General features: G+C 51.5%; 2 protein-coding genes across 4 annotated transcripts in view; one reads left to right on the top strand and one right to left on the bottom strand.

The window, feature by feature from the left end:
* Nucleotides 1-19: 19 nt before the first annotated feature.
* On the bottom strand, nt 20-3,523 carry PPP1R15A (protein phosphatase 1 regulatory subunit 15A). 2 transcript variants are annotated; one of them, XM_027619325.2, is made up of 3 exons: nt 3,321-3,523; nt 896-2,630; nt 20-463 (listed from the first exon to the last, which is right to left on the bottom strand). In XM_027619325.2, the coding sequence occupies exons 2-3, from the start codon at nt 2,624-2,626 to the stop codon at nt 203-205; spliced, it is 1,992 nt and encodes a 663-aa protein (XP_027475126.1). In that variant the 5' UTR covers nt 2,627-2,630; nt 3,321-3,523; the 3' UTR covers nt 20-202. The 2 variants fall into 2 exon arrangements, with proteins under 2 accessions (XP_027475126.1, XP_027475127.1); XM_027619326.2 differs by having other exon boundaries at nt 896-2,626.
* Nucleotides 3,524-5,576: 2,053 nt separating this feature from the next.
* PLEKHA4 (pleckstrin homology domain containing A4) overlaps nt 5,577-22,621 on the top strand; it is a 20,914-nt gene continuing 3,869 nt past the window's right edge. The window contains exons 1-16 of one of the 2 annotated variants that reach the window (XM_027619323.2): nt 5,577-5,992; nt 6,444-6,533; nt 7,141-7,248; nt 8,582-8,654; nt 8,770-8,870; nt 9,029-9,138; nt 9,725-9,940; nt 10,314-10,593; nt 11,224-11,310; nt 12,419-12,466; nt 12,611-12,691; nt 12,836-12,985; nt 14,621-14,719; nt 17,365-17,505; nt 18,585-18,684; nt 18,758-18,834. In XM_027619323.2, coding sequence (XP_027475124.1) covers nt 6,450-6,533; nt 7,141-7,248; nt 8,582-8,654; nt 8,770-8,870; nt 9,029-9,138; nt 9,725-9,940; nt 10,314-10,593; nt 11,224-11,310; nt 12,419-12,466; nt 12,611-12,691; nt 12,836-12,985; nt 14,621-14,719; nt 17,365-17,505; nt 18,585-18,684; nt 18,758-18,834 — 1,755 coding nt within the window. In that variant the 5' untranslated portion in view covers nt 5,577-5,992; nt 6,444-6,449. The remainder of the gene's footprint in view (nt 5,993-6,443; nt 6,534-7,140; nt 7,249-8,581; nt 8,655-8,769; nt 8,871-9,028; nt 9,139-9,724; nt 9,941-10,313; nt 10,594-11,223; nt 11,311-12,418; nt 12,467-12,610; nt 12,692-12,835; nt 12,986-14,620; nt 14,720-17,364; nt 17,506-18,584; nt 18,685-18,757; nt 18,835-22,621) is intronic. The other variant, XM_027619324.2, reaches the window with a different exon arrangement.

Here is a 22,621-nt window from a genome sequence, read left to right as displayed (position 1 = left end):
GTTCAGATACACACAGTGATGGTGACATGGCTTGCTACAAATCAGCAGGTTTTATTTCTTATATATAACAACCCCCTCAAAATAAATAGCTAACAGAAACAGGAAGCTCCATGATCTTAGCCACGCCTCCCACTGAGGTCCAGGCAAAAGACGGGGACACAAGAGTGGAGGGAGATGCCCCAACATGGCTCAAGGGTGTGGCCTAGATGGAGGACAATGGTGAGATCTGGGGAGGAGCAGGTGTGGCGGCCAGAGGAGGGGGAGGGTTCCCACAGCGGGCCCAGGCCCTAGCCCGGGCAGCAGGGGTGAGACAGGGGCCCAGCTGTTCCTGGGCCTGGGCAATCCGCCGGGCGAAGCGACTGCGATCCCGGGCCAGCTGCTCCCAGGGTCCCCGGCGGGCGGCCTGGGCCGGTCCTGCCCAGACAGCCAGGAGATGGACAGAGACCTTCTCAGAGAAGTGTACCTGGAGACGGGAGCAGCACAGATGCAAGACACACGTGTCCACAGTAGGCGGGGGGGGGGGGGGGGGGGGGGGGGAGAGAGAGAGAACCAAAACAAAAATGAGTGACGCAAAAATGCTTGTTGTCTGAGTCACCTGCTAGTCACTGGCCCACGGCATCCTCCACATGACTCACTGCAGGTAGAGACTGTTTCCCGGTGCTGATCTGAGCCACAGCTGCACCCCCCTTCCCACGGGGCCCCAGCCTCTTGCAAAGGCTTGCATTACAGTGAACACAGCCCTCCCAACAGAGTTCACATGCAACCCTCTGCAACACACGGGGGACCCAGAAGTTGGGCCATCCAGCCCTTCCGCTCCCCCCGCCCGCCCCACTCCCCAGGCCCAGGAGTTCCAAATCCTCCCTAAGCCTCAAGAAATTGAGTCCTCAGTACCCACCTTTCTGGCCTTTAGGGGAGTCTCAGGGTCTGGATGCCGGGTGGGGGTTTCTGTGGGCTTGAGTCGCCTCTGCAGTCGGAGGGGCAGCCGAGGACGAACCCAGGGAGGTGGTGGCTTCTCCCCAGGTAAATAGATGGCCACTCGGAAGGGGCAGGGCTCAGCTTCTCCCCACGCCTCAGCAACTTCCCCTCCCTCTGTGTCCTCTCCAGGCCGGTATGTCCAGCCCCGGTGGAGGGTGCTCTGAGCCTGAAGGGAGGGACTTGGCTCAGAGTTAGCTGCTTCTGAATCCTCTTCCGGCTCTGTGTCCTCTCCTGGCCTATACACCCAGGGCCTTAAAAAGGTATCTGTGGCCTCAGCTTCTCCCTCCTCCTCAGCTGCTCCCCAATCACTGTCCTCCTCTTCTTCCTCTGTGTCCTCTCCCGGTCGATACACCCAGGCCCTCACAAGGGCACTTGTGGAGGGGACGGAAGAGGGACCCTCAGCTTCTCCCTCCTCCTCAGCTGCTCCCCAATCACTGTCCTCCTCTTCTTCCTCTGTGTCCTCTCCCGGTCGATACACCCAGGCCCTCACGAGGGCACTTGTGGAGGGGACGGAAGAGGGACCCTCAGCTTCTCCCTCCTCCTCAGCTGCTCCCCAATCACTGTCCTCCTCTTCTTCCTCTGTGTCCTCTCCCGGTCGATACACCCAGGCCCTCACGAGGGCACTTGTGGAGGGGACGGAAGAGGGACCCTCAGCTTCTCCCTCCTCCTCAGCTGCTCCCCAATCACTGAATTCATCTTCTTCCTCTGTGTCCTCTCCCGGTCGATACACCCAGGCCCTCACGAGGGCACTTGTGGAGGGGATGGAAGAGGGACCCTCAGCTTCTCCCTCCTCCTCAGCTGCTCCACAATCACTGAATTCTTCTTCCTCCTCCTCAGATTCCTCTCCTGAGCAACACTCCCAGGCCCTGGGGTGAAAGTCTGAAAATGAGGGGGAAACGGAGTTCTTTATGACTTCTTTATTCTCTGTTCTTTTTTCCTCTGTGGCTTGATCCTCTTCCTCCCCAGCACAGTACACCCAAGCTTTGGGCTTGGATCCTGGAGATAAAGGGGCAGTAGGGCTTCTGGCAGCTTCTTTGTTTATAGCTTCTCCCGCCTCCTCCTCCTCCTCCTCCTCCTCCTCCTCCTCCTCCTCCCCTGGTGAGCGTGATGGAGGAAAAGAGAAGAACGTGACCACTTCATCTTCAGCAGCTCCTCCTTCCTCAGATTTCTCCTCTCCAGGAGGTTCTTGCAGGGCTCTTATCAGAAGGCTGGGGGACAAGGAAGCAGGCTGGCCATCTATAAATTCACTTCCCTGCTCTTTAGGGACACTGGTTGCTTGTTCCCCACCATACTCTTCATCATCCCCTGAAAGCTCCCAGGCTTCAAGAGGAGAACTGCTGGCTTTTAGGTCATGGCAGGCCTCCCAGAACACTTCATCCTCCTCAGCTGCTCCACTGTCTCCGATCCCCCCTTGAAAGTGCCTGCCCCAGGGGGCATGCCAAGTGGCCGGAAATGTCTTAGCCTCTCCCCCCAGGCCAGCTTCTCCCTGATCAGTTCCGGTTACTGCTTCCAACAGCCAGGGTTCTGGAGGTCCTGGGCCGCTCAGGTGGCTCCAGGCCCTGCTGAGAAGGCCCATCAGCGGGGACAGGAGGAAAAAGGGGTAGCTATCCCTCCAGGGGGCAGGCTGATGGGGCACTTGGCCTGGTGCCATCTGTCTGGGTTGGAAATAAACAAAAGGAAATAGAGTTTAGAAGCCAAGTAAGGGAGAGCATCAAGGGATGATTGTGAGTCATAGCAACGGAAATAGTAACACAAACAGCAACGAGAGAGTCCCTGCCCCACATCCCTTGCTGATCCCTGCCACTCCCATCTCCAGCAGAGGCACAGTGTGGTTCCCACCTCTCTCCTCTCAATACCCAGGAGTCTGAGCCCCCAGTCTCTTCTCTCAGACCCAGAAGCCCCCAGAACTGAGAACACAGGTCCTCTACTTGCTTCCCTTGGGGACAAAGTCCTAGCTCCTGTTTCTCTCATCTTCCTGAGGATCCACAAATCAGGCCCTCATCACCCTCCTACCCCTGAGACCCAAAAGTCGCGACCCCCGCGGGGTTCCATCCATTCCACTGGGGATCCATGAGTCTGGCTTCCAGAACCCTCCTCTCGCCAGGCTCAGGCTCCCAATTTCTTCTCCTTCCCAAGTCCGGGCCCTGGAGTGCGCCCTGGTCCCACCTCTCCCCAGACACAGGAGTCCGGGCTCCCAGACCCTCGTTCCTCAGGACCCAGGGGTCTCGGCCTCAAACCCTCCTGTCTCGGTACCCAGAAGGGCAAACTCCCTCCTCACTGACCAGGAGTCTGGTCCCCGGCCCCCAAGCTGCTGGGGGGCCCAGGCGTTCGGACCCCTCACTCACCGACTAGGGGCTGCGCGTCACCCGGGGGGCAAGAGCGCCGGCTCGGGTTGCCACCAGCGATCGCAGATCTGGACGGCTCGGGAGGCCAGCGCGTTCATCTCGCCCTCCGGTGCCGGGCTCGGGGGCTCGGGGTATCAGCTGCTGCTGCAAGCACCGTCGCGGCGAAGGGATGCGGGTTTCTTCTCGTCGGCGTGAGTGATCCACAGCAAGGCAGGGAACAGGGTCGGCCCGCAAGGCTTTTATAGGCCTACGCGGCCGCGCGTGATAACATCACGAGGGGAGGCGGGGTTTCGAAACCAAGGCGTCAAGGGCGGGGGGAAGGGAAAGTAAGGTCGGAATTCTCGCGGAGATTCCGGGGGTTTTGTGACTACACGGCGGCGTTTCCGAGCGCGACCACGCCCCGAAACACGCGAGCTTGTCAATCAAACGCGTGCACGGCTTCAGCCGCCCGGGCGCTCTCCCAACGACTCTTGGTCGGGGGCAAACCGGCTTCCCAACCCCGACTTAATCAGCCCGACCCAGGCTAGAGCCTCCTGTCGTCACAGCCGGTCCGCTTCCTTCCTGGTGGGGGAGAGCATTGTTTTTTCACAGTCCATGTTCACAGATGAGAAACTTGAGGCTTGGGAATGAAGTCACTTGCCGGAGGTGGTCGCTGCAGAGTCTAGATTGAGGCGAGAACAAGAATGTAAGCACCCTGAAGGCAGGCACTTGGCTTTGCTCACTGCTTTTTTTCCTCAGTGCCCGGGATATAGTAGGTGCTCAACAAATATTGGGTGAGTGGACTCGAAACCAAAAACTCAGACTCCTTCCTGGTCTCAAGCACAAAGCTCCATACCTGGATTTCACCCACTTCAAACTCATACAAAAGCTCATACACAGGGGCACCAGGGTGGCTTAGTTGGTTGAGCATCTGCCTTGGCTCAGGTCATGATCCCGGGGTCCTGGGATCAAGCCCCACATCAGGCTCCCTGCTCAGCAGAGAGCCTGCTTCTCCCTCTCCCTCTGTTGTTCCCCCTGCTTGTGCTCTCTCTCTGTGTGTCAAATAAATAAATAAATAAAAATTAAAGATTTTATTTATTTGAGAGAGAATGAGAGACAGAGAGCATGAGAGGGAAGAGGGTCAGAGGGAGAAGCAAACCCCCCGCCGAGCAGGGAGCCGATGTGGGACTCGATCCCGGGACTCCAGGATCATGACCTGAGCCGAAGGCAGTCGTTTAACCAACTGAGCCACGCAGGCGCCCAATAAAAGAAGAAGAAAAGAAAAGAAAAGAAAAGGAAAGGAAAGGAAGAAAGAAAGAAAAAGAAAAGGAAAGGAAAGGAAGAAAGAAAGAAAAGAAAGGAAAAGAAGAAAAGAAAAGAAAAAAGAAAGGAAAAGAAAAGAAAGAAAAAAAGAAAGAAAGAAAGAAAGAAAAAGAAAGAAAAGAAAGAAAGAAAGAAAAAGAAAGAAAAAAGAAAGAAGAAAGAAAGAAAAAGAAAGAAAGAAAGAAAGAAAGAAAAAGAAAGGAAGGAAGGAAGGAAGAAAGAAAAAAAGAAAGAAGAAAGAAAGAAAGGAGAAAGAAAGCTCATACACAAATTGAAATCCTGGCTGGGTAGAATAGACTGAACCTCATGGGGGTGGGGTCTCCTGCCACAAGTTCCAGGACCGGGTACACAGTCCCAATTCCCTGCCCCTCCCCCCTACCTGGTCCATAATTTTGGCCTTAAAATATGCCCAAGGACCATGTCTCCCTCCGGAGGGCAGCATCCTCAGTCTAGAACACAATTCTCACCTGGATCCGAGGCAGATGTTTGACATGGCTACCTGACCCTGCCCTAGCCATAATCCAGGAGTCCAGGGTCACTCTCTCCTCCTTGGAAAACCTGGACCCATCCGCTCAAAAACACATTTCCAGATGCCCGGCTCCATTAACAACTCAGGAGTCCTGACTCCAGGCTCACACCTTGTCAGGTACCCAGAAGTCTGAACCCCCTCTAGTTCCAGGACCCCAGCTACCTCCCTTCAGGGTGCCAGCGGCCGGACCCCGGAATCCGGGCCCAGCTCCTCCTCTTCAAACAGGAATCCCAGCCCAGCCCAGGGACCCAGGAGTCAGGGGGGGCCCCAGCCCCTCCCCTCAGCGGTGGGGGCAGCTGAGCCAGGGGTCAGGCTTGGAAGCGTTGGGGGGGGGAGCACACGAGGGGCGGGGTCAGCCGGGATTGGAAGGGGAGACCGCAGCGTGGGCGGCTGGCCGACCAGCAGGGAGGAAAGAGAATCGGAGAGGGGAGGAAGAGCTTGAGGGTGAGGGAGAGCGAGGGGGAGAGAACGAGACGGAAACCTGGGGAGGAAAGACTGTAAGTCTGAGCGAAGAAGATCTGGAACAGAAACAGAAAGACTGGAAGGGAAAGTGCTGGGTGGGGGGTGGGGGGCGGGGGAGAGAATGAGTGAGAGGCGACTGGAAGAGACAGATTAGAGCCTGAGAGACAAGGTGAGGCCAGAGACAGAGCCGCTCTGAAAGAAAGGGAAGAGTGACCAGAAGAGAGGAGAGACGAAAAGCAAAACGCGTGAGTGAGCAGGTGAGAAGGGAGACAGGTCTGAGAGGTCGTCCCCCATCCCGCCAGAAAAGGAGGGACACTGCAGCTGGGGGCCCCAGCACTCACACGGCCCTCTTGCCCCCGCCCTTGGGACCCCAGAGCTGGTAAGTTCCCTGGCTGGTCTGGGAGGGACTGGCTGGGTGTGCATTCCTGGCATCCCAGAGCTTGGCAGGGATGGCTTGGGGGTGCGTGTGGAGGGCAGGAGACAGGTAGCTGGGGGCGGCCGGGAAGAGGCAGGGACTGGGGGCTCCCCGAGCACAGAGAGGGTCAAATTCCTGCCTAGAGTGCAGGGGGCAAGAATAAAGGAGCCCCTATTCTCTGTCTTGGGCTGCAGACAGCTGCCCCCTCCCCGCAGCTGCCAGGGCCGCCCACCTCTCTTGGCATCACTCTCGGGTATGCAGTCCCGGGCCAGGGCCTCCCCCAGCCCCCCAGTCCCCAGACAACGGACTCTTTCTCCTCAGCCTCCTCCGACCTGCGAGCCCCTGACCCCGTCCCTGTCCCCAGCCGGGTCAGCTGCAGAGACAGGCACACAGACCCTTTCTTTCTCTCCCTAAGCCCTTGATGGAGGAGGGCAGACCTCGGAGCAGCCTCAGCCTGGCCAGCAGCGCCTCCACCATCTCCTCGCTGGGCAGCCTGAGCACCAAGGTTCGAGGTTCTTGGAGGGGCTGGGGAGGAGGGCAGGGCTCTGGACTGCCCCAACCTCCTGTTTCCCAGCCCTGGGTTCCGTGCCAATCCAAAGGATTCCTGTTGTTAAGGGCAAGGACCCTTGGTGATGATGGGCTCTGCCATACCTAGTAAGGTCCCAAACTGCCCAACAGCTCCAGCTAGGAATTCAGAGGCACTCCCAGCTGTCCCCACCCCTCGGATTTTCCTAATTCAACCAGAGGAACAGTCCTGCTGGACTCCATGCACATCAGTTCTTCTTCTTTTTTTTTTAAGATTATTTATTTGACACACACACAGAGAGAACACAAGTAGGCAGAGGGGCAGACAGAGTCAGAGGGAGAAGCAGGCTCCCCACTGAGCAGGGAGCCCGATGCGGGGCTCCATCCCTGGGATCATGACCTGAGCCGAAGGCAGCCGTTTAACCAACTGAGCCACCCAGGCGCCCCCATGCACATCCAGTTCTGATCTCAAAATTCAGTTCCCTCCTTGGCTTGGTGTCTAAGGGCAGCCGAGCCAGGGCCTTGGGTTGCCTGCATCCCACGGCACCCAAGACCATCCTGTTAATTTCTGTCCTCCTTCTCCTCAGAAGCCTACCAGGGCAGTAAGCAAGGTGCACGCCTTCGGGAAGAGAGGCAATGCTCTCCGAAGGGATCCCAACCTCCCGGTGCACATCCGAGGCTGGCTTCATAAGCAGGTGGAGTGAGCACAAGAAGGGAAGGGACACTGAGTGACGTTAGAGCTTGGGCCCCTGGCTGTTCCCTGTTTCTCTCCTTCCCAGTCTCCAAATGTGTTTCCTTTTTTCTAACGAGCCTTCTCCCCTTTCTCTGTCCTTGTTCCCGGCACCCTTTCATTCATTCAGTGACCACTTCCAGAATATTTATAACATGCCAAGCCCAAATAAGACAAACAAGTATCTATAGTACGCTCAAGAGGGGGTGGGGCAGGGATGCGTACTACATTAGCATATTTCAGATTGTAGGAATTGCTCTGAAGAAATAACATGGGAGGACATGCACAAAAGTGGTAGAGGGAGGAGGGCATGCTTTGACTCTTGGTCAGGGAAGGCATCGTTTGAGCTGAGAACAAACTGACGAGAAGGAGCCCATTATGCTAAGAGCTGGGGGACTGAGGGAATCTGAGAGCGAGAGGCCCCATGGCAGGCCGAAGCTTGGTGTCTGGAGCCAGCCAAGGGTCGAGATAGGAGGGATGGCAGGGCAGTGGTTTGCGATATGTCCCGGCTAGGAACTTGCTGGAAATGCAGACCGACAGCCCCCACCCACCCTAGATCTACTGACTCAGGAACTCTGGGGTTGAGACCCAGGAATCTATCTGTGTTTTAAAAAGCTCCCCTGGTGATTTTTATGCAGACCCGGTTTGAGATTCCCTGCAAGCCGGTAAAAGAGGGGAAGGAATTTGAGATTTATTCTGAGTATGATAGTAGGCTCTGTCTTGAGCGGGGGACTCCCACCATCTGACATAACTGAAAAAGATCAACCTGACTTCTGTAGGAATGGATTATAGAGGAGAAGAGGGGCACAAGTTTGGAGATGGAGTAGTTTTGGCAGAGGTGAGGGGGAGATGCAGGATTCAGGTTAGGGCTCCCAGGGCCACCTTCCTGGCCTCTCTGTGTGTCTGACTCCGGAATAATCCAATCAAAAGTCTGAGTATATAAAGTCCCGGCCCACGGGTCGTACAGTAGCTCGTTCCAACCTTCTGGTAACTTCTCAATCCCCAATTGACAGATGAGAAAACACGAGTGTCCTAGCCAGGAAATGACTAGCCTAATGGCATAGTTCGAGAGGGGTGGAGCTAGGAGCCCCACTCAGGCCTGACCGAGTCCAGAATCTACGTGAGCTCAACCCCTACACTCTGGCTTCAGCTCTCCGGCTCAATCTATTGCAGCAAACGTGTCTGTTCCTCTCCTCTTTCTGGGTTTCTCCGTCCCCGGGTGTCACTGTCTTTATTTCCACGTTTCCTCTCCCCACTCCCCTTCTACTCAGGCCTCCCTTCCCACTCTGTTTCCCCAGGACAGCTCCGGGCTCCGGCTCTGGAAACGCCGCTGGTTTGTCCTCTCCGGCCATTGCCTCTTCTATTACAAGGGTCAGTGCCCCGGCTGGCACGGGGTGGACGGGCCCCCCCGCCCACCCTCCCTTTCCCTTAGCCTCTTGGCCTCCCGATGCCTGTGTGATCCCTGACCCCAGGCTCTCTTTTGCAGACAGCCGCGAGGAGAGCGTCCTGGGCAGCGTCCTGCTCCCTAGCTACAGTATCAGGCCAGATGGGCCAGGAGCCCCCCGAGGGCGGCGCTTCACCTTCACCGTGAGTCCGTCCATTCCCCGTGGGCACTAAGGCAGTAGGCCACGGGGGCAGCCATGAGAGCATCCATTATTGGAGATAAAAAGCCTTGACCAGGGTCCATGGCATCCTCCTTTTTAGAGGGTCCGGGCGTCCAGGTCCCCAGCTCTCTCTCCCCGCAGGCCGAGCACCCGGGCATGAGGACCTACGTTCTGGCCGCTGACACTCTGGAGGACCTGCGCGGCTGGCTAAGGGCGCTGGGCCGGGCCTCGCGCGCAGAGGGGGACGAGTGGTGAGTATAGTTCCTGGCCACGCCCCTGACCTGCACCTCCAATCGGAGTCCATCTAATTAGTTCCAGCCCCTCCCTTTTAGGCCCCGCCTATTCGACGTCCAGTCACACATCTTCTAGCTAAGGAGGCTCCGCCCTTCAGGCCCCACCTCCAGGGAACTTCATGACTCATGTCTTCCAATCAGCAAAAAGTCTTTCTCTTCTAAACTCCGCCCACCATTTTGTCCAGCCCCCCTTCATCAATATTCCACTCTGACTGGCTCCCTCAGAAGTCTCCACCCCCAAAGCTACCGCTTAAGGAAAGTCAAATATAAAAAGAAAGGCTTTAGACAAACTCTGTCCCGGCTTTTCCCAAGTTTCATTCTGGGAATGAATGGAATGGAAACCCCAATGGACCTTATAGCCCTGCACTAGTCACTTCCACACTCGGGGCCTCAGTTTTCCCATCTGCAAAGTGGGAACAATGATTTATAGCGCACCACTTACCCTTTATTCTGTGTAGGTTTCCGTGCGTTCACTCCTGAAATGGGAATAAGGGCTGTCATGAGGTACAGAGGAGTGATGTCTTTTTCTGTGCCCACTCGTTAGTGGGCGACCCAGGTCACCCGCACGTCCCCAGCCTGGAGAAGGCCCTGGAGGCCCTGGTGGTCCCCCGGAAGTGAGCAGAGGGGAAGAGAGACACGGCTTAGAGTCACCAGAGGTGGCTCGGCTCTCCAGAGGTCGTGGACGACCCGGGCTGCTCACCCCCAGCCCCACAGCCGACCTCCAATCTGGACCTCGGATCCGGAGGACCAGGAGCCCGGAGTGAGTTGAGGGAGAGGGAGTCTGGGACAAGAAGGTTCTACAGGGCAGAGTGTCGAGGAAAAGCTATGTTGGGGGCATGGCCTAAGAGAAGGGCGGGGTCTGCGGCTGATTCGAGGTGCGGCTTAGTGCTTTCTCTCTTGAGTGAATGTGCATTGCTGGAGTTCTTGTGAGGTCAGAACCCATAGAAAGGAAGTCCTAAGGAGGAGATGCCACAAAGGGGGAAGTTATTCAGGATTAGGCTAATAGAGAGGGGTTCTACTCTAGAGGGACAGTGAGACTCACTAAAAGGGAACATGTACATGAGGCTGACTGGGTGGGTAGTAGGGTGAGGGGGCTCTAGTTCACCAGTTCCCCTATTCTCTCTGCCCAACAGCCTATTCACACCCCTCTCTCGCCCTCCCTCCCCTCTGAGTCTCCCCCGGCCCCGGTCTGCTCCTGCACGCAGACCCCCTCCATCCTCCGGTGACATAGCGCCTCTTGCCAGACCCCATACCCCTCTGAGTCGCATCGATGTCCGGCCTCCCCTGGATTGGGGCCCTCAGCGCCAGACACTCTCCAGGCCCCCCACTCCCCGGCGAGGACCCTCCTCTGAGCCTGGGGGAGGAAGGCCCCCCAGGAGTCCCCAGCACTGGAGTCAGGAGGCCAGAACACAGGTGAGCAGAGAGGTAATGGGGAGGGAGACTACATTTCCCATATGGCTATGGTCTGTCTTTCCAGGCTGGTCTGCAGGCCATGGCCCCCTGGGCATCATGGGGATTGTGTTTCAACATAATCACATCTGGGTTCAGATGTGAAGGGGGGAGAAGTGGACTTCATCTCCCATCAGTCCTCAGGGCCGTCTTTTCAGCCCAGTCTCTGGCCATTACACCTTAAGTATTATGGGGATTGTAGTCCAGAATACTGTCCTCCCAGACAGTGCTGGGAGAGGTAGTCTGGAGTGCACCTGTCTTGTGTCTCCAGTTTAGCTTTCCAAGATGGTCACCTGCTATTTCCTCTGAGCATCATGGAATTGTAGCCCAGAATATCCACAGTTAAACACAAATGTGAGAGTGAGAGTAGATTGCAACTTCTATCAAACCCTGGGGCAGTTTTGCCAGGCTTGTCCATTTATTATCATCCTATATGTTCCCACAGTGGCACAAAGCTGGAGAACAAGTAGTTGAGGAAGTTGCGGGGACCCAGTTGTGAACCTCAAAGAATCTCCTAAGTCACATCAATTCTGGATGCACCCACTCTAATATTTGTTACTAAAACATGCCAATTTCTAAACATCTCTATTTCAGTATTCCTCCCAGGCTCCCTCTGGCTCCTCCACGTATCTCCAACTACCCCCGAGAGCTCCCGGGACACGGGCTTCCATGGTTTTATTGGTAGGTGTCCTGGGGCACCTCAAATCTGCCAGAGCCCCCTCCCTTGCTTTCTTTGCTATGGAGAATGTCATTTCCTGGACTAATGTGCATAGAGAAGAGTGAATATTTCAAGGTCCCTTGACTGATGCCTCTGTTAGTTTCCTAGGGCTGCCACAAACCAGGTAGCATATATATAGAATATCTCTCCATGCATTCATATCATCTTCTGGGTATTTATTTGTTTTAAATTTTTTTCCATAGAGATCTTATATGCTCTTGTTAAGGTAACTCCTAAATTACTGGTAGTTTTTATAGCTATTTGAATGATATCTTTTTTTTTAAATTATATTTTCTAGCTATGGATGGTGTAGAGATAGGATATTGATGTTTGGAACTTCATCTTTCACCTGGCACCCTTGCTGAATTCTTTTAGTCTGTTTTTTGAAGTTTTTTTTTTTTTTTTAAGTAATCTCTACACCCAACATGGGGCTTGAACTCAAGACCCCAAGAACAAGAGGCACATGTTCCACTGACTGAGCCAGTCAGGCGCCCCTAAATTCTCTTATTCTAGTCACTCTGATTTCGTTGGTTTCTCTGGATTGATGAGCATATCATTCCTATCCTTACACTTCTACTTGTTTCCTTTTTCTTTTCTTATAGCATTGGTCAAGATCTCTAATACAGTGTTAAACTGTAACAATAGTAACGAGCATCCTTATTTTATTTTCAGTTGTAAAAGAAATGTCTAAATGTTCTCCATTAATTATAACATTGCTGAAGCTTTTTGATAACAGAGTCATTGGATCTTCCTAAAGCCAGGAATCTGGCATGTGGTCTCCTGAGGTTTGCTAAAGCTTGGAACAAAGCTAATAAGCAGGTGCCTGGGTGGATCAGCCAGTTAAGCATCCAACTCTTGATCTCAGCTCAGGTCTTTATCTCAGGGTCATGAGTTGAAGCCCCAGGTTGGGCTCCACTGCTGGGCATGGAGCTTACATTTAAAAAAAGGAGAAAAAAAAAAAGCTAATAAGGAGAAGGGGGACTATCAATAGAAACAGGGCTTGACTGAGCACTGAGGTACAATAAAGGCCTGTCTGTCCATGTGACCCCTGGCTTTTCTCCTTCTCCTCAGCCAGGTCCCCCCCTGGACTCAAGTTTTCCCCAAAGCTTAGAGACAGATGTAAGTTCTCTGTGGTCTAAACCCTTCCAAGTACTCAGAGTTGGGGGAGAATGCTTTAGATGGTGGTGGGGGTGGGGAGTGGCAGGGAGGACAGGGGAAGAGCCAGGTCTGGTCCATAAGTAACTCCTGTTCTCCTTTCTCCAGACTCTGTTGACCAAGTTGTGTGGGCAGGACCGGCTCCTGAGGAGGCTGCAGGAGGAGCTAGACCAGAGGCAGGAGGAGAAGGTATGAGGCTCTGAGATGGGGAAGGACATCTGGCCTCTCCCTTCCTGCTCCTCAGCACACACAAGGATTTGGGAAGACACCTTTTCTCTATCCCTGGGGCTGAATGTGGATTCAGAAGCCTAACCACCTTCCCTTCTGGTGCAGGAGCAGCTAGAAGCAGCCTTGGAGTTGACCAGGCAGCAGCTGGGCCAAACAACCAGAGAGGCTGCTGCTCCAGGGAGGGCGTGGGGGCACCAGCGCCTCCTGCAAGACCGACTGGTCACTGTGAGGGCTACTCTTTGTCACCTGACTCAGGTGAGCATCTGGGAAGGGGCGTGCCCTCCCAGGAGGACTCTACGGGGTGTTAGCAAAGGGAAACCTGACAGCAGAAGCTCATGGAAAGGCTGTTCTTGAGAATTCTGCTCTCCCCAAGTTTTTTTTTTTTTTTTTTTTTTTTTTTAGGGGGGTGAGAGGCAAAGGGAGAGGGAGGGAGAGAATCTTAAGCAGGCTCCATGCCCAGCGCGGAGCTGGACCCCGGGCTCCATCTCACGACCCTGAGATCATGACCTGAGCCGATATCAAGAGTCGGGTGCTTCACTGATGGAGCCGCCCAGGTGCCCTCCCCCCACCCCAAGTTTTAAATCAGTTATCTTGACAGTCTTAGAGGGCAAGGGGCAAGCAACCAAGAAACAGGAGACTAATTTAGTGAGTTGAGAGGGTGAATTTGATATGGGCTTCCTCGCTTGGAATCTCAACTCCTGCTCCCATTCATTGTAGCTGTGCCACCTTAGAGAAGTTACTTAACCCCTCTGGGCCTTAGGTACCTCTTATGTAAACTTGAAATAATAAAAATAGTATTTACTTCATGGAGCCATTATAAGAATTTCATAAATACATGTATTTATACATAACATACATGAATAAATGAATATTTAACACTGTTGTATTATATTTAACATAGAATGTATTTTATATATTTATATATCTTATATATAGCATATAAATATATACATAAATATAAATCATATAAATATCATAAAAATATATGCCTTAGAAGTGTATATGAGGGGGCGTCTGGGTGGCTCAGATGGTTAAGCGTCTGCCTTCAGCTCAGGTCATGATCCCAGGGTCCTGGGATCGAGTCCCGCATCAGGCTCCCTGCTCCTGGGGAGACTGCTTCTCCCTCTGCCTCTCTCTCTCTCTCTCTCTGTCTTTCTCTGTCTTTCATGAATAAATAAATAAAATCTTAAAAAAAAAAGAAGTGTATATGAGGGCTCCTGGGTGGCTCAGTCGGTTCAGCGTCTGCCTTCAGCTCAGGTTGTGATCCCAGAGTCCTGGGATTGAGTCCCGCAGCAGGCTCTCTGCTCAGCGGGGAGTCTGCTTCTCCGTCTCTCTCAAATAAATAAATAAAATCTTAAAAAAAAAAAGAAGTGTATATGAGTATTTAACAGGTGCCTGGTACATGGTAAGAAATATTAGCTATAATTATTATCTGTAAAATGGAGACATTAATAATACTTACCTCATGAGAATTAAATGAGAGCCAAGAACAGTGCCTGGCACATGGTAGGTGCCTAATCAATGTTAACTGCTATGATGATGGTGATGCTTCCCTGGGGGTACTTGGGGCTCGTGATCTTGACTGTCCCAAGAGCTTATTGGATCTGTAGAGTCTGCCTCCCTAGGGGATTTCAAAGGTAGTCAGAGAATTTAGGAAAATCTGTTATTTGTCTACTCTAGCAGCTCATTGGAATGGCAGGTTCCATATAGACTCTGGGTATCCTAGTGGACTGAGCAAAGAGGCTCTTGGGAATTGTAGTCCATATACCGCCCCAGGGCACCAGGGATCAAGCTTTTCTTCCTCCTCGTCAGCTGGGAAAAAAATGGAGTGGGGAAAGATCTGGTGGGTGGGCATACTAACCCTGTGTCTCCCCCTTTTTGGGACCTGAGGAGCGAGAGCGGGTTTGGGACGCATACAGCAGTCTGGAACAGGAGCTGGGCACCTTGAGGGAGACCCTGGAATACCTGCTGCACCTTGGTTCCCCTCAGGTATGTCCCCCAAACTCCACCCTCTCTGCCATCTTCCCCTGAAAACCCTTTGGCCATTGAAGCCCCTCCCACTTCATTTCAAGCTGCTCCCCCCTGTCATTGCCTTTCATTTTAAACCCCTTTTTGTACTTGAGATCGTGCCCTTCATTTTAAGACCTGTCTCAGGTTCGGAACCCCTCTCCCCTCTGGTTCTAAATCTCTCCTATTAGAGGAGAGATTTCAAAATTAGTTTGAAGCCTTGTCCCCACCCTGCCTCCTGACTTTTGCTGTTATATTTATCCTCTGGAATTTCTAGTTCTAAATCCAATCCCTTTGTTCAGGCTCCACTTCTGAAGTATAAGCCTCCTTGCTTAGCTTCAGACCCACTTCATCCTTTTTTTTTTTTTAAGATTTTATTTATTTATGTGACAGAGAGAGAGAGAGAGCGAGAGCAGGAACACAAGCAGGGGGAGTGGGAGAGGGAGAAGCAGGCTTCCCGCGGAGCAGGGAGCCCGATGTGGGGCTCGATCCCAGGACCCTGGGATCATGACCCGAGCCGAAGGCAGACACTTAACGACTGAGCCACCCAGGCTCCCCATCCTTTTTTTTTTTAAGATTTTATTTTTAAGTAATCTCTACACCCATGGTGGGGCCTGTACCCGCAACCCAGAGATCAAGCGTCACAAGCTCCACTGACTGAGTCAATAAGGAGCCCCTCCCCCCACTTCTTCAATCTAAGCCTAATAATTGAGTTTCTGAAACATATATCTTTAGTTTAAAATGTGACTTCCTTTTTTGAAGATCTATTTATGTATTTTAGAGATGGGGGAGGGGCAGACGGAGAGGGAGATGGGGAGAGAGTCTTAAGCAGACTCTGGGCTGAGATCATGACCTGAGCCAAAACCAAGAGTCCCATGCTCAACTGAATGTGCCACCCAGGCACCCCTTAAATGTTGACTTCTAGGGGTGCCTGGATGCTTAGTTGATTAAGTGTCTGACTCTTGATCTCAGGTCTTTAGATCGGGGTGGTGGGTTCAAGCCCACAAAACGAAATTAAACAAACTGTTGACTTCTAGTATTAAATGCATACTCACAGATTTAAGCTCCGCTCTCTTCATGTTAAGTCCGTTCCCCTTCTTCCTAAAATCCACCCTTCAACTCTAATCCCCCACCAATTAGTGTTAAATATCTCTCAGCACCAGCAATATATGAAAAGAACCAAATTAGGTTTATTATAGGAATGCAAGGTTAGTTTAACACTTGAAAATCAGTCCATGTATTTCACCACATCTTTTTAAAAAGGAGAAAAGCCTCAGGATCATCTCAATAAATGCAGGAAAAACATTTGACTGCATTAATATCCATTAATGATAAAAACTCCCAGCAAAATAGGAATAGAAGGGAACTTCCTTAATCTGATAACACATCTATAACAAACCTACAGCAAACATAATTGGCAGTGAAATATTGAGAGTTTTCTGCCTGATAGCTGGAATAAGATGAGGGTATCTGCTATTACCAGTTCTAGTTAACATTGTACCAGGGGTCCTAGACAGTACAAGTCTAGGAAATAAAGGTGTAAGGACCAGAGAAGTAAATCTATTTTTTATTTACAGATGACACATGATTGTATAAATGTAGAAAATTCAAAATAATCTCCAGATAAGCTATTAGAATAAACAAATTTATCAAGGTCACTGAATGCAAGGATAATATGCAAAAATCAATTATCTTCTTGTATGTTAGTACCAAATGAATAGAGAATAAATATTTATAAGCAACAGTGTTTGTAATTGACATAAACAAATTAAATATCCAAGAAGAAATCTAATTAAATATATACAAGACATCTATTCTGAAAGCCACAAAACATCATTGAGAGAACTTAAAGAAGACCTAAATAAATGGAGAGATATACCATGTTTGTGGATAGGAAAGATACATAAAGTAAAGATGTAGTCTCCCCAAATTGATTTATAATCCCAATACAAATCTGGGAGGTTTCTACATAGAGATTGACGGGCTGACTCTAAATTGTGTCTGGAAGTACAAAAGACTAAGAGTAGCCAAGGCAACCTCCAAGCGCAGAGCTGGAGGACTAAGGCAAATAAATGTCAAGTCTGACTGTAAAGCTACAGTTAATAAGACAGTGTTGTTTAGGGCGCCTGGGTGGCTCAGTTGGTTGGGCGACTGCCTTTGGCTCAGGTCATGATCCTGGAGTCCCGGGATCGAGTCCCGCATCGGGCTCCCTGCTCAGCGGGGAGTCTGCTTCTCCCTCTGACCCTCTTCCCTCTCGTGCTCTCTCTCTCTCATTCTCTCTCTCTCTCAAATAAATAAATAAAATCTTAAAAAAAAAGACAGTGTTGTTTAGACAAATGGACCAAAGGAATAGAATAGGGCATCCAGAAACAGACTCACATATTTATATGCTCACCTATGTATAACAGGTCACACTTTAGAGCAGATTAGAAAAGACCATGTTTGTGGTAAATGGTGGTGGGTCAATGGGATATCCATATGGAAATGGATATCCACAAGTGTAACCTCCCCATGCATACATAATCCATTTATGACTCCATAAATATAGCCTCCCTGATTTCAGACCCAACTTTAACCCTCCTGGCCTTTTCCCACCTTTGAATAACAGATTTCTTTCCTCCTCCCAGGACAGAGCATCTGCTCAGCAGCAGCTATGGATGGTGGAAGACACGCTGGCAGGTCTGGGGGGCCCACAAAAGCCACCCCCCATCACTGAACCTGACTCCCCATCCCCCGCACTCCAGGGCGAGGAGTCATCAGAGAGGGAGGTGAGACTCACAAGCCTCTCTCCCCACCCCCAGCTTCCTGTCCCATCTGCCCAGGCCCAACTCATCATCACCCCCTCAACCTTTTTCTCTCTCCCTTTCTTTCTCTCAGCTAACCATCCACAGGGAAGTATCCTTTGTTTCTTTGTTATATTGTGATCAGAGTCCAGTGGTATGCTGGAGCCAGCTCCCAGCACCTCCCACCTCTGTGTGGATCTCATGTCAACTCCGTATTCAGTGATGTCATATCGGTAGCTTGAAATTGACCATGGTGGGAGTATTTGCACCACAGAGATTGGCCAGTGCTGCAAACCAGGGCGGTTTTCTCCCAGAGAGTCATTTATTCAACATTTACGAGACACCGCTGATCATAACCCTCAACTTGTAGGGTTCCGTAAAAAGGAGAGATGATGATTAGAAAGTGTCTGACATGGAGTAGGCCCTCAGGAGGCAAGAGCCGCTGTTGTCATAGCTGGGTTAGAGCTGCTTTGGGTCTTGACCTGCTAGCAGATTGTGTATCCGAGAGACCTGGGTTCAGATCCCAGCTCTGCCATCTTTGTGATCTCAGCCGTCGACTTCATTCTTGGAGCCTTGGCTTCTCCACATGTCAAATAGGGATAATAATTGCTGCTTTGTAGGTTTATGGAGGGAATTCAATGCGATCTTCATATCAAAGATGAAATATGGCTCAGAGAGGTAAAGTAACTTGCCCACGGTCACACAGCTCATAAAATGGCAGAGCTGAGAGATTTGAAACCAGACTGGTTTTCATTCTGACTCCTATTCATGCTGTGTCTTGGTTGCTGAGTGCCTGAGAAATAGTAAGAATGACAATGATAGGGGTGCCTGGGTGGCTGAGTCATTAAGCATCTGCCTTCGGCTCAGGTCATGATCCCAGGGTCTTGGGATCGAGCCCCGCATCGGGCTCCCTGCTCGGCGGGAAGCCTGCTTCTCCCTTTCCCACTCCCCCTGCTTGTGTTCCCTCTTTTGCTGTCTCTCTGTCAAAAAATAAATAAAATCTTTAAAAAATAAAAAAAAGAATGATGATGATAAGCATTATTCTCCTTTCCTGACCCCTCCAGAGCTTGCCTGAGTCGTTGGAACTGAGCTCATCCCGGTCCCCTGAGGCTGACTGGGGACGGCCCCCCGGGGGCGACAGAGACCTCTCCAGCCCTCGCTCAGGTGAGCGTCCTGGGCTGGATGGGACTTCCTTGGCATTCCCTGGCCTCACCAAGTCCCGGTTCTGCACTCCTAGGTCTTGGATCTCCAAGGGTCTCCCGGGCTTCCAGCCCTGAGAGTCGCCGTCCGGCTTCCCCACAACCAGGAACCAAGGTGGGTGGTCCATCCGCGCGTCCTCAGGCCCATCTGTAACCCTTTAACCTGACCACCACCCACTCTGGCCAAAGAGCTGGGAGAAAGTTCTGAGATCACACCCCAGAGCAGAGAGAGTGAGATTTGTTGAGAGTGCTGGGATTGAATTTTGTCTCTGCTACTTCTAAGCTGTGTGACTTTGGGTCTGTTAGGAAACCCCTCAGCCTGCGTGTGCTCAGCTGCAAAATGGAGCTCCTAGCACACCCCCCCCCCCGGTTAGGGACGCCTGGGTGGCTCAGTCAGTTAAGCGTCTGCCTTCCACTCAGGTGGTGATCTCCGGGTCCTGGGAATGAGCCATGCGTTTGCCCCTCCCCATCTCCCTCCCCCTGCTCCTGCTGTCTCTCACTATCTCTCTCTCTCTCAAATAAATAAAATCTTAAAAAAAAAGAAAAGAAAATAGTGCTTAGATGTAGTAAGGACTTCATTCATTCATTTGACAAATATTTATTAAATATCCTCATGGCAGGGGGCGCCTGGGTGGCTCAGTTGGTTGAGCATCCCTCTCTTGGTTTTGGCTCAGGTCGTGATCTCAGGGTCGTAAGATGGAGCCCCGACTCAGGCTCAGCGCGGAGTCAGCTTGAGATTCTCTCTCCCTCTGCCCCTCCCGCTCGTGCTCTCTCTCTCTCAAATAAATAAAATAAATCTTAATATATATATATATATATCTCCTCATGGCTGTCCAATAAGGTAGCCAGTAGCTACATCGGACTATTTAAATTTAAATGAATTAAAATGAAATAAAATTAATTTATTGATTAATTTAAAGATTTTATTTATTTGACAGAGAGAGACACAGCGAGAGAGGGAACACAAGCAGGGGGAGTGGGAGAGGGAGAAGCAGGCTCTCCACTGAGCTGGGAGCCCGATGCAGGACTCAGTCCCAGGACACTGGGATCATGACCTGAGCCAAAAGCAGACGCCCAACGACTGAGCCACCCAGGCGCCCCGAAATAAAATTTTTAAAAAATCGCTTGCACTCCCTGCATTTCTGGTGCTTAGCGGCCACCCGTGTGGCTGGAACCGAGTGAGCGAGCGAGGGGGAGAGGGGTGGAGAGGAGAGAGATGGGTATTGGCGGTGGACCGTGCTGGGGCTTGTGTGGTTCAAGATGAGCTCCGTGGAGGGTTCTCAACTGCCGTAAGCGGGAGCCGGCGCCCTCTGCCGGCCATGCGGGGAACAAGCTGTGGGGCGAGCACTGAGGCCGGGGACCCAGTGAGGACAGTCCAGGCCGGAGATAACCTAATTTACACTAGGTTAAGTGGAAGAACTGGAGATGTTGAGAGGAAGGTAGATTATAGTTATACCGATCTTCAAACTTTATCCAAAACCCTGGGGACCAGATGTAATGCAAAATGCAAAAATTTGCAGATTCTGGGGTCACCTGGGTGGCTCAGTAGGCTAAGTGTCTGCCTTTGGCTCAGGTTATGATCCCAGGGTCCTGGAATCGAGCCCTGCATCCAGCTCTCTGCTCATCAGGGAGCCTGCTTCTCCCTCTCCCTCTGCTCCTCCCCCTGCTTGTGCTCTCTCTTTCTCTGTCAAATAAATAAATTTTTAAAAGTTTGCCGATTCTAGGCCGGTAGTAGGATGCATATACTGTGTATTATATAAAACCTCCTGGCATGCCTGGGTGGCTCAGTCGTTAAGCGTCAGCCTTCGGCTCAGGTCATGGTCCCAGGATCCCGGGATCGAGCCCCAAATCGGGCTCCCTGCTCCACGGGAAGCCTGCTTCTCCCTCTCCCGCTCCCCCTGCTGCTGTTCCCTCTCTCGCTGTGTCTCTGTCAAATAAATAAATAAAATCAAGCAAGCAAGCAAGCAAGCAAGCAAGCAAGCAAGCAAGCAATAAAACCTCCAGCAGCATCTGGCGCAGCGCCCTTAATCAGACACATCACATTCCTCTAGCAATACTATGAATATTCATATTTAAATGGGACTCAGTTTATAAATGACATGTCAATTTAAATTTGTGGTTTTTAAAAATAGAGCAATGAACAACTAAATGATTGATCGAGTCAGAGTGGAATAAACATGGGTTATAAATATGCGCTTTTTATTTCTTTTTTAAAAGATTTTATTTATTTTTTTATTTGAGTGAGAGGGTACAGGTGAGCGGGGTGGGGGGGGTGAGGAACAGAGGGTTAGCAAGGGACGAGCACACTCCTCACTGAGCACGGAGCCCAATGCAAGGCTTGATCTCATGACCCTGAGATCATGACCTGAGCCACCTAGGCGCCCCTGGGAGGTCTTGTTTTAATTGAGCAAACCAGTTGGAATCTCTTGGTCCCTGATACATAAACACTGTTGAAGGTCAGCAATGAACTGTATAGCAGCTGAGGGACCCCAAGATGTGCCTCTTCGGCACGATGATTATTCTGAGCTGAAGGTAGTTGAGACCCTACGGGCTCAAGAGAAAATTTGCCCCTCTCTTAACTACATAGAAGAATCTAGATTGCGGGTCTTTCCCAGATGAAAGGTTATTAGCTGAGGTAAATGTTATCTGAGTGACCCATCTGTAGGACAGGGCAACCATCTAATTCCTAAACCTCTGCTCTTTTAATCACCCTGTGAAGTGTGATTTTTCTTTCCTTTCCCCTGAAGTCCCAGACCTCTGCCCCCTTCCCCCTGGTTCAGAACGACACACATAACCTCATTTTGCCTGACTGCCTTTGGAATTTCCATGTCCGTGTGGATTCCCCGTGCATACCCTATGAAACCTGAATTTCTCCACTTGATACTATCTCAAGCTATCGAGAGAGAGAGAGAGAGAGAGGGAGAACATGAGTTGGGCGTAGGGGCAGAGAGAGAAGCAGGTTCCCCACTGAGCAGGGAGGCAGACACAGGGCTTCATCCCAGGACCCTGGGATCATGACCTGAGCCGAAGGCAGACGCTTAACTGACCGAGCCACCCACGCACCCCAAGGATCTACACTTTTGAGCTGAATATGCTGGGTGATGAACCTCTGCATCATGACCTCTATTTTTCTATGGTTCCCCCCATCCTAAAGCTGGCAGAGGGGTCCTGCAGGAAAAGCTTGGCTTCTGGTCTTGGCAGGACCATTCTGATGCCCACAAAGAAGACATAAGCAGATGACCAATCTAAGCAGTGTGTCAGGAGGGCCAAGGAGTTGCCTCTTCTCCCTTCTCCCCTGAGCTCTGAGGAGTGGTGACTGCAGGAAGAAATCTCAAATCCCTTTATTTGCTCAGCATATAGAGGCCTGCTGGGGGCCAGGCCCCGTGGGAGGTGTTGGGGGTCCAGCCAAGAATTAAACCTGATGCTCCCGTCTGATGGGAGAGAGACACAAATCCAATCCTACATAACCGACAGGGATAAGACTTAAAAGCATCAGGAAGAAAGGATAAGGAAATTGGGGGGCCTGCCTGGCTTGGTTGGTGGAGCATGGGACTCTTGATCTCGGGGTTGTTAGTTCGAGCCCCACATTGGGTGTACAGATTACTTAAAATTAAAAAAAAAATTTTTTTTTAACAATTGGGAAGCTGAGTCCGGATGAGTGAAAAAAAGATGTGGGCCATGCAGAAAATGGTCCTCCAAACAGCGGGTGCAGGCTGTATGTGCAACAGCATGGAGGTGATCCCGACAGAGGATGCTAGTCTGTGCTGGAGGCAAAGCTGACTTGCTTAAGATAGACCTATTCTCGTAAGATGCAGTCTCGGCAAGCAAAGCGGAGAGCCGATGTCCTACAGTGGGGAGTTCCGAAATTGCTGGATTCCGGAGGCAGGAGTGTTTAGGACTGG

Source organism: Zalophus californianus, chromosome 17 (assembly GCF_009762305.2).
Source record: "Zalophus californianus isolate mZalCal1 chromosome 17, mZalCal1.pri.v2, whole genome shotgun sequence".
Taxonomy (NCBI): Eukaryota; Metazoa; Chordata; class Mammalia; order Carnivora; family Otariidae; genus Zalophus; species Zalophus californianus.
Note: the sequence above shows the minus strand (reverse complement) of the source record. Positions and strands in the feature narration are given on the sequence as shown.